The sequence below is a fragment of the Atta cephalotes genome (assembly GCF_000143395.1).
Source record: "Atta cephalotes unplaced genomic scaffold scaffold00057, whole genome shotgun sequence".
Taxonomy (NCBI): Eukaryota; Metazoa; Arthropoda; class Insecta; order Hymenoptera; family Formicidae; genus Atta; species Atta cephalotes.
The window spans coordinates 1138197-1149637 of NW_012130121.1; the positions used below are offsets into that span (position 1 = coordinate 1138197).

The 11441-nt window shown below is 32.0% G+C and overlaps 2 protein-coding genes across 2 annotated transcripts in view; one reads left to right on the plus strand and one right to left on the minus strand.

Moving 5' to 3' along the window:
- Positions 1-4885, plus strand: part of LOC105623415 — a 24268-nt gene extending 19383 nt beyond the window's left edge. The window contains exons 4-7 of the mRNA XM_012204808.1: positions 814-913; positions 1503-1717; positions 2621-2977; positions 4499-4885. Of these exons, the coding sequence (XP_012060198.1) occupies positions 814-913; positions 1503-1717; positions 2621-2977; positions 4499-4885 (1059 nt within the window). The remainder of the gene's footprint in view (positions 1-813; positions 914-1502; positions 1718-2620; positions 2978-4498) is intronic.
- The window catches only part of LOC105623429, a 247627-nt gene that overhangs the window by 98326 nt on the left and 137860 nt on the right, over positions 1-11441 (minus strand). Inside the window, 4 exon segments of the mRNA XM_012204820.1 lie at positions 7182-7377; positions 7793-7991; positions 8125-8293; positions 9777-9803. Of these exon segments, the coding sequence (XP_012060210.1) occupies positions 7182-7377; positions 7793-7991; positions 8125-8293; positions 9777-9803 (591 nt within the window).

Consider the following 11441-nt stretch of genomic DNA (forward strand, 5'->3'; position numbering starts at 1 on the left):
TAGAATTAAATTAATATTATATATATATATATATATATATATAATTTTTTTTTTGTGCGTGTAAAGATGTATATGCATAAATATTAAGTTTATTTTAATAATAATAATTCAAATTTACAGATGTATGTAATATAAAAAATATAATTGGAGTGAGTCCAATAGGTCCACATAAGGAGGATTAAGAGAAAAGTAATTATTTATTTCAAAGCGGAATACATTTTATCAACGCTTTATTAAGTTATATATAAAATTACTCCAATTATCACATAATTATGTAATTGTCAGCAATTTGAAATGCAAAATTTGCAGTTAAATGCAAGACGCATTTGCCGTAAGTTCTAAACGCATGAGGACGGTCAAGACGATTGGTTTTCTGCATTTAGATTGCGGACAAAAATGAAACGGAAAAGAATGGCGACGAAATAGAATAAACGGGAAATAGAAAGGTATAGAATTCCATATCGCGATATTCTCATCCGAGGATACCCAGGTTACTTTTCAAATAAAAAAGGACAGAAACCAATTTAAATTTCCATATAACGTCGCTCGACTGCGGACGTGCAATCTATCCACTGTTATATCGTAGGGAGACATACAATCCTGAGTTTCCATTTTATTTGTATCAATGGCTTATACTGTTGGTTTTTTCGAATTTTCTTCTAGCAATCAAGGGAGCATTAGGCTAGACTACATTTCAGATTAATTTCACGTGTCGTTTAGTCCAGCGAATAAAAGAACGATGCGGAGATATATCTTTAGATATTTGGGTTAATCAGATACGCGAGAAAACTTATATTATCGTGCTTTCTTCAGCTAGTCGGGCATATTATCAAAGGCGGCGGAATCGCTATTTCGGGACAGGAACAACGACAATTGGGTGGCGGTTTCTTGGAAGGTGAAGGCGCGCCACCAGGTAAAAATTTTATACTGATCACTTGGAAATGAAAGAATTACAATTATCGAGTTTCAATTATTGATAATAAGACTATTTCAATATACGAAAGGAATAGTTTTGCTGAAGTATTTAAAAATTTAGCTAGATTGATGACGATGGTGCAAAAGATTTTAACACTCTACACTGAGAGTACAAATTACATCATTAATTAAGTAATTATCACAATACTATAATTTATAATCATTTTCAGTGCTATTATATATCTTTTTATAGAATTATAAGTATAATTATTATTACTAATATTATAACAGTAATAACTATAAAAATAAAAATAAAAAAAAAATAACCATAATTATTTTAGCAATTACAGCCACACATATAAAATACTTTTCTCTCAGTGCAGCAACCAGTTTGAATATCTTACACAATTATTTTGACGGTTTAGATAAAATTATTTTCTGTATCTAATTTTTAGATAGGTATTTCAGTAAAACCATTCTTCCATGTAGTGGATTAATTATCATATATCGAATTATGCAAATGACATCGTTGATGATGATTTATCGTCGCGACGCGCGTCTGCTGACTAGTGTTTACTCTTTTTCAGGTTCTGGTGGCTATTTAGGAGAACTGACGATGGTACAGCTCTACAATGTTGCCCTGACCGCAGGCAAAGCGCACAAAGATCACAAGCATCATCACGCCCATCATTACGAACACGACACCAGTAATAACACACCGAGAACCACTACGCTGCCGCCTGTAACCGGACCATCCTTGCCACTGCATCCCTATCTCACTGGAGGGCAGATCAATACACAAGTATAATCACGTTTTCTCACTTCGTTACACTTGAGAGCGCCCGCGTGTGTGCTTTCGTATCATCAAGCTAATTACCTTACGTCCCCTGATTAGCGTCACCAGAAACGAGACACGGAGGCATCTAAAAAAATGTCCGAGAGAGCATCCGAAAAATTAGAATGTTCTGTTAAATATTTTCGCGAAAAGAAAGAATGATTTTATTGAAGTATCTAAAAATTTAGATAGATACAGATCTGAAAAATTTTATTGAATTATTAAAATAATTTCTCAAGCGTAATGAACAATGCTGCATAAAATTTTGACATTTTAGTAATCAGCTTGAATGCTCCATATAATTGTTTTGAGAGTCCAATATTATTTTCAGAACTATATTTAGCTAAATTTTAAACCTACATATAATTGGCACACAATTTGAACTGCATTGTTATAGCTAAAGGAGCAATAATAATCCAATTCTTGTTTTTACGAAAATAACTTCTATGTGTGTCAAAATATAAATTAATCTATTGTTGTATTAAGTTCTAACGTAAATAACATATTAACATGTATTTAGTAAATAACAAAATTTAATTTAATACATTTTCTCCAATTAAATTATTGTTTTAATTAAATTAACATATTGGAAAGAAGTAATGGCAACCTATGAAAATAATTAAAAACAATTCAAATTGAGTATAACTTGATATTATGAATTTAATAGTAATATTCCTTCATTTATATTAAATTTTTAAATACTTCAGCAAAATCATCCTTTTTATGTGATCATTTTTCACACGTCTTGTCGCGATGGCTCTTAAATGTAAGACGTCCCACTTGAGAGCCCACGTTCAAAGTATTATTTCTTCTACGCTTCGCCACGCTCAATTGAGCATGAATGTTTCATGCGTGCGAACGATGTTCCAGGTGAGGATCAATCCAGGGGCACCGATTCAGATCGTACAAAACGGCTTGACTATCCGTCATCCGGCATTACCGCCGGTCCCGGAATCACCCCCACAACCGCTCCCGCCCTTGAACTTCGACATTTTCACGACACCCTTCCCCGCGCTGCCGACGCAGCAACGGTTGCCTGTCGCTCCTAGACCGTCGTCGATCTTCGCGGATGGACCTTATCATAATCTCTTCAAAAGAGAGAAGAATGAGTCTAAGAAACGAGACATCAAGAACGAGACAGTGTCAAATCTGACTGAGTCTAAGAAATCAATCATGAAGAGAGATATCGAAAAAACTTCTAAGGAAGCTAATACTTCAGATAGCAAGGTGAGCGATTAAGAAACTATTTTGTTTTTATAAATAATATTATTATTTATTAATGACAAAATGATAATAAAATTATCGTGAACTTGGTATCATTTTCTTGAGTACAGATGTTTAAAATCATCTAATTAAAATGAAAGGATTGTTACAAGAGTTAAGACAACAACGAGAAAATAAAATAATATAAACACGAGATTTTAAGAGATATTTTATAATGTATTTAGTTCTACATACGTAGATAAAAACAAATACTGACACGAAAAGAATTAACTTAATTTGAACTTAGAATACTTCTTTGCAAGTCTGTTTCTTAAGTCTGTTTTTACAATATATGATTAGGTTACTTAAAGATCAAAGATTACCAAAAGATTTATCAATGAAATTCATTCATGAATCTTTTGCTAACTTTTAAGTAATCATGTATTATAAAAACGGGCTTTAATGATATTATTATTGAATGATTATGAGTAAAGGACTTAGATACTTATTTTGTAAAAAAAAAGATAGCGATAAAAGTGTTCTACAGTAAGGAGATGTTATTGAGTTTAGGATAAGTTTTATCACTACTTTTTGTTACAGAATAAGAGTAGTTCTTTACTAAAGTTCTGTTATTACTGAATGATTGTCTTTAGTAAAGCACTTATTTATTCTGTACAAAAAATAACGGTAAAATTACCCTAAATTCAACATTTTCTTCGCTAGGACAATTTTATCACTACTTTTGCTATAAATTAAGAAAAGTTCTTTACTAACTATTCTACTAAATTACTACTAAATTATTCAATAATTTCATTGTTAAGGATTACAGGATCAGGCTTTAAGTCTGGATTTCTTTCGTATGTCCGTATCTATTTTTATATAGGGATAAATATGTTAATGAAATATCTTCCAAAGTCCTTATCTTTTTATCTATCTTGTGTTTTTCGTTTATATACATTTCATTTCCCCGGTGTTCCCCTCAACTCGCAAAACAATCCTGTTCGTCTTAATTAGATAATTTTGATACTTTAAACATCATACTCGTTCGTAAGGTAATCCGGGAATAATTTTTCTCGGCAAATATTAAACTATAAATTTCGACCTAGCAGTTTCCGATCTATTTAACGTAAGAAATTAAAAGACTTTCGGAGAATCAGAGTGGAAATAATCTCGGCGAATGCATTTGACTTGCCTGCGCCAGGATCCTAAGATTTTTCATTGTATCGCTTCAAAAATATCTGTTTCACGCTGAGTAACTCTCACACTCTTTCCAGTAAATTTTAGTTCAAAACATTCTGACAATTTCATATTACTTTGGCTTTACCTATAATAGACTGATTTTTTAAAATTAAATATACGATTTAAATTTTTTTCTAAGAAACCTTCGCTGAAAATCGCTTCAGAAAACAAATCTAACTTTTTTTTTGCGTTTCTACATAAAATGAGTAAAAGGAGCAATATATACTCTATGCATACGGTAAATTTTTATTTGCTCAACTAATAGCGCGTTACGCTTCATATGTCTCACGTTTCTCGAATTCTCAGGTATCTTTTGTGCCAAGAACGGAGGTCGCGAACAATAAAACATTAGGGAAACGTGACGCTAACAAGAAGAAAAGAGGACTGTTGCAATTAGGCGACGGATCAATCTTCGATGATGGATACTCTATTCCTCAAGACTTGGACGACGATTATTTTGCGGGATTGACGGATTATGGACTCCAGTTGACGAAGGGAACAAACGAGGAGGACGAAGAGGAAAACGTACGGGAACCCGCTGAAGCCGAAGTCAGATATGTGATGAACGTCTGCGACGGATGCGCCGATGAGCCATTCGGGAAAGCGTTGGTCATAGGCTGGAGATTAGTGGCCAAGAAACTTTATTCCGGCGCGTTATACTTGCCAGCTATACCAGCGTGTAAAGCATTCTAATCAATTGACGAGACGACGCGGCAAATCGCGAGCGAAGACGATATTACGGGACGTCGTGTAAATTTTCGCTGAATTTATCAAGCCACTCGGAAGGCTCCATTCTAAAAAAAAATATCGAAGTGAATTTAACATCATGCGGTATATCTACACAATTCTCACCATGTTAATATTAACACAAACGTAGTGAATTACACCTCTATGTTTATATCAACATCATCATGGTGTGGATTTAAAATCCACGGTTATTGAATTTCATTAAATTCACATCATGTTAGTGTTAAGGTTAATACCAACACAATAAGAATTATAGAGACATGATGTTAAATCTACACCGATATTTTTTAAAGCATCGCGCCAAATAACCAGGCGAACTCTCGACATTACGGTCGACGAAAGATCGACGATCTCTTGAAAACAAAATGTTCCCAGGTATCCACGCCATGTTTTAGATCGCTGAGTATCTTTAGTTATTACGGGCAAAGATGTTTGTCACGCAATCTTTCGATTTTTTTCTCCTCGTTGTTCATTGAGTTCTTTTCTTTTCTCAGCTTAGATATTGTAGCAGAATATTTATTTGTATCTTCGTAAATATTACAAATATATTCGAAGATGCGAGTAATATTGCCATGAAAAAAAATTGCGCTTGACAAAACATTTTACCGATCATATTTATTTGCAATTTCTGACCGATTAACTGTATGACAATTAAGTCTGAAGCTTTCAGTACTGTGAAGGCGAGTACGAGGTCAATTGTAACAAAAAACAGTCGCCTTCTTATTAGCAGAAATTAATAATTAATTTATAAAAATCTTGTGAAATCTTGTTTAAAGGTATTAGAATTCTAATAAGTTCATTTATACATTCTTAGGAAAACTTCCGATTTGTAAAAGTAAATTTATAAAAATACTATTTATAAAAACATTAACGAAAGTTTTAATCGATCTATATATTTTAAAAAATATAAGTATGGATTTAACACCATGGTTGAAAACCATATTAAATTTATACTATATTATTAAGGTTTATATTAACACTGTGGCAAGAATTATATAAACACACCATAATTGATATTGATATATCATCAACATAATGTGAATTTAACATTATGTTTTTAACTATGTCAAATCCACATTGATATTTTTTTATAAGAGCATACAAGTCGGCTGAAACCTTCATTAACATTTTTACAAATTTACTTTTACAAGTAGTTGAAAGTTTCTTTAATAAAAATATGCTGAACGCAGTAACAAAGGTAAAATTTTATTAAATAAAAAATGTTTATTAATGGAGTGAAGGACGGTGTTTGATGTTGTAGAAGAACAGTATTATATTGTAAGTTCGAAAAACAGATCAGGAATAACAACGATCGCTTTTAACAAAATACTCATCGCGATTTTAAGATGTGTGCTGATCGATTGACCTCAGCGAGAAGGGAAACTTAACTGCGCGACGGAAATCGCCTTGATCGATCAGTAACGTATGCCTCAGTTGCTTAAGCTCAAGACTTAGCCCTAGTGATATATGTATTTTGTGTATATGTGATGTATGCCGAATAAATTTTTATGAATCATTGCATTATATTCTTTGATTCCTCAAAAATTTTCTAACACAAAACAGTATATTTTTTAATATTATTAACATATTCTATATATGATACTCTCTCTTAATTAATAAAGCTTAAAAAATATTTCTATAAACACGCGGTACTTCCTTTAAAAAAAAAGTTGTGTCTTTGTTGATTCAACCGTTCAGGTTAGAAAAGAGTACAATTATTTATTTTCAAATAAAAAAGAATATCTTATGATGTCCTTTATATCTTTTCGAATATAATTATGAAAAGTACGTTCTTTATAAAGTGCATAAAAAAGTACAAATTATTTATTTTTTTCAAATAAAAAGAATATCTTATGATGACCTCTATACTTATATTCCTCCGAATGTAATACAAAATATATTCTCTTTATAAATATCAAGATATAAAATGCAAAATTAAACGAAAGAAATTCTCTCTAAAGTAAATATTTTCAAATTATTCTATAATATTCTCTTATACATCACAATTAACAAAGAATCCATTGTAGCTCCCCCTCGAGTGAGTCATATATTTAAATATAATTATCAAATTTTGGTAATCCTTTTGCATGATGGGCTGAAGAGGATATCTTTCCAATGTAATATTGCGTTATAACGCAGGCTAAATTACATAAAAATTGAGAGAAAAAAATACCCAATCAACCAATTTCATCTTTGAAGAAGGATAAAAGCAAATTAAGGAGGCTCGTTAACTCACACTTACCTTGCTCTTGTGAATGTGCTGATGCTGATATTCACTGTCGAATTCCGGTTCGCTGAAGTAGCTCTGATCTTCCCAATGGGGAGGCAGACCGCCGCCGCCACCCGGCACCCCCAAGGGCCCCGGCATCCCCGTCACTCCATCGGCACTCTCGAAAAGTCTTAGGACACTGCGATCCCTAATATCTCTCAGGTGTGATCTAAAAACCAAAACGATCACTTTTATGTTGCGCTGCAACGCAATCATTGTCCCTTTATTAAAATTCACCATTGAATATGTTCGTATATTATCATAACGAAAATTAAATAAATTGGAATTAAACAACTCTATGCAAATATTCTAAAACATTGCAATGGCGAATATTTGCAATAGATTTTATAATAAATAAAAAATAAATAAAAAATAAAAATAATAATAAATAATAATAAAATAATAATAAATAATAATAAATAATAAATAATAATAAAAATAATAATAAATAAAAAATAATTGTTTAAATTGTTTGCAGAGCAAAATATATTTAACAACAGACTACGTTCTTCGAAATATCATTTGACATTTGAGAATAAAAGGAAATTTAGCAGAATATATTTATAATATGGCATAAAAATTACCTTAAATCTTCGAGTTCATAGAACATATCCTTGTTGCTATCGTGTATATAAACTTTTACGTGAGGACTGTCCAGATATTCCATGGTAAGTTGTTTCGGAAAGCTTCTGACGAAAAGAGCTTTGACGGTATCTATACTGGTAATCTCGTTCGGCAGTAATGCTCTCTTCGTCTCGTTCCTATATTGCAGGAACACCAGTCCTAAAAAGTACAGAAATGCATTTGTTTCATGCACTGATCATCAATGGCAGATTTAAGACCGGTATCATCCATTGATTAAGATTTAGAGGGTATTATTTTATGATATATTATATCAACATATATTACAAATTACCTAGTGGTCGCTCCAAAGTCTTGCTGGGCGTTCGTACGACGGGCAGGCTACTTCTTTGCTTGCCCCCTCGCCGAAATCCCGTGCTAGAAGTCTCCACCTCGGACATGATGCCCGGGTCGTCATCGAAAAGCATCGTCGAAGGGGGTGGATAGCCGCGCGGAAGAGGCGACTGAAAGCACACGAATTCAATAAGATTTCGATTCATTGATCCGCGAGTTTATTTATGATCCTGTTATTGTATCATGAATTACTTATCAGTGGCATTCGTGAAGAAGAAATCATACGAGTCACTTCCCATACAACACCGATTTTTGCAAAGAACTTTCAGAAAAGTTGTAAAATCATTTCAACCTTTCATATGTTTTATATGCAACAATTCTGAAAGAATTTTGCAATGTCGTATAAAATGTTACAACAAAAATATTTCTGAAATCTTTCACACGTAATAAAATTGAAGAGTAACAGCATCACCACGCGTTGTTAAATAAACGCGGCGGAGCTCTTATTTCTTGTAAACAAAAAATTAGAATCTAGAATCCCTAAAATTGAACTTCAAAATAGTAAATAAAATGTATTTTGAAAGTACAGTTTCGTTTAGCATTGTATAAAAATTAATTTAGAAATATATTTATGAGATTTAAAGGATTTAATATTCTTGAGATTTAAAATTTATTTTAATAAATTTTCAGCAACATTTCTGACATATTTCAAAAAGAGCCATTTCAATAACCTTTCGGCAATATTTCAGAAAGGTTAAAGATATTTTTCAATAAGATTTTTTTCAGCAAACTTTTTATAAAGTTTCAAATGCAAAAATCGCTGATTTGTTATTCCAAAGTTGTCTTAGAGTAGAAATATTTTATGCTGTTTTTGAGATGTTTCAATTCATCAGAGAAACTATTTCTGAAATACCTCTGAAAGGTTTCTGTGCTGTACGAGTTAACATGTTCAGGAACAACATTCCTGTATGTACCTAACTCAAGTCTAATAAAACCGAATTAGCATTAGTCTATTATCGATTTGTGCTGATTAAAATTCGAACGATTTGCCAATCGATAACGGCGGAAAATTGTGAGCATTCGTATAAACTGCGTACGGAATTGCAAATTTAGCATGATTTATGTAAAAACACTTGACTATTCTGTAATAAATCTTACTGAATATTTCATACTGTGATCGTTATTACAGATGACCTATCGATATTATAAAAATATAGCGCATTTATTAAATATCGATATATCAAATAAAACTCATAATCAAGCATTTAAAAAAATGAATTTTTTTAATCTCTGTGTAATTTATCAATTATCAATTATCTTATATAGCACAAACTTTCAAGGAACATCCTAGATGACGATCAAAAGACATCTCTATGTTTTCTGAACGTCCTAAGATAATTTTTAGGATTTCTCTCGAATAAAGTGTGCTACACACACATATCACTCAAAATTTTATTACCTGCCGCTGAGAATACATTCACAAAGATATTTTCTGAATCATTACGACACACGATCAACTCGAGGATTACGTAGATGCCACTCAAAGAAAAACGATCGTGTCAGCATGCTGACATGCACGTTGACGAAAAATAAGAAAAAGAACTAATTCCGCAGGCAATCTTGCGTGAAAAACATGAAAATTAAAAAAATTACCTTTCTCTGGCGAGACTTGGTCCCCATCTGTCGGCGGCATGGCAGGTAACACGGAAACACACACACAAAGTAAAAACCAGTTAGATGTGTAATACATTGCGGGGTAGAAAAAGGAGGGAAAAAGAGAAAGAGAAAAAGAGAAAAAGAAAAACGGAAAAACCGACAATTAAATGGAATCATTTCGACGAAGAGATCGAGTAAGAGAGGCGCCAATCACAAGCGATAGAATTGCTCTTCGTTGACAGGTCGGCCGTGTAACTCGAGCGTAAATTGCGGCTGCAAATACTGCGATACATAGGCAACAGTTTCCTGTTCGTAATAGGAACATGTTCCACGAATCGTTTTTCGGTTTTCGAAGCACGCTAAAGCGTTCGCGATGATCGAATCATTACTTCTTGCGTAACGTCCTCATGCTTCGTAAATCAGCAATTATACCCTAAAATGTTAATTTCCTCTTTGGGTGCAAAAACACTATCCGAATGTCTTCGAGTATCATTTTATTCTTGTTTAACACCATCTAAAGATAAAATGATCAGAGGGTAGTTTTTAAACATAGTTTTTCATGGCTTATACATAGAGATTTGAGAGATGCGAATAATTTGTCAAATGTAATTAAAAAATAAAAAAGAAGAAGTACATATATATACATTAATCCAGATACAAAGAAATATGGAGTACATTCCGTTTATCGTATTTTTTCTATATTTAAAGAGTTTCCTTATTTCGAAAGTGATACTCTCATAATAACTCAAACAATTAAGTTTCTGAAAAAAAAAAAAAAGAAAAATAATTTATATTTTTCAATTCGACAGAAATTATCGACTAATCAAATAATATGAAAAACATATATTTCTAACGTGATCAGATGTTATTTTTGTCGTTTTCATTTCATCTCTTAAAGAACTATCCTTTTTTAGTTATAATAATTATGATAATTTTTTTATGAAGTTAAATTAGTTCACTTTTGATAACTGATAAAGATAATATATATTTTTTAGAATAATTATTTAATTTATTCATATTAATAACTCGCAAATCATTTTTTTTGTGTCACTTTTAAAGTGAGGACGCGATATAATGAATATATAAATAATTAAATATATTTGCTAATATAATCAATATAATATGTAAATAGAATAAGTAAATAGAATAAAATATATAAATTGAATAATCTGGATATATCAGAAAAACGTTGATTTTTGTCATTTCCGTTAGGAGATGCTACATACAAAAGCAATTAATAGCAGCTGTATTTGAAAATAAATTCTCGCAGTGAGTTTGAATTACAATCCTGTCCCTTGTATAGAATTTTCCGTTATTTCCTGGGCGTGTGTAAAAATACGTATACGCTATACACTATGTAAAAGAAATTGTGATTGTACGGAGGTACATTATTTCCGACACATTAATTTGTTACGCAGCTACATTATCGCATTCCTTATAAAAAGTTACAAGAACTGCAAGGTCGGTGCTTATGATATGCAACATTTACATACGCAATTCACGTTCGAGAACGGGATGTGTTAAATACCTGAAACGATGTTAACAGCCCTTTCAGATAAAAGATTAAAAGATAGGAAAGACAAAAGGAATAAAAAAAGGAGAAAGAAGGGAGAGGAGAGAGAGAGAGAGAAAGAGAGAGAGAGAGAGAGAGAGAGAAGGAAA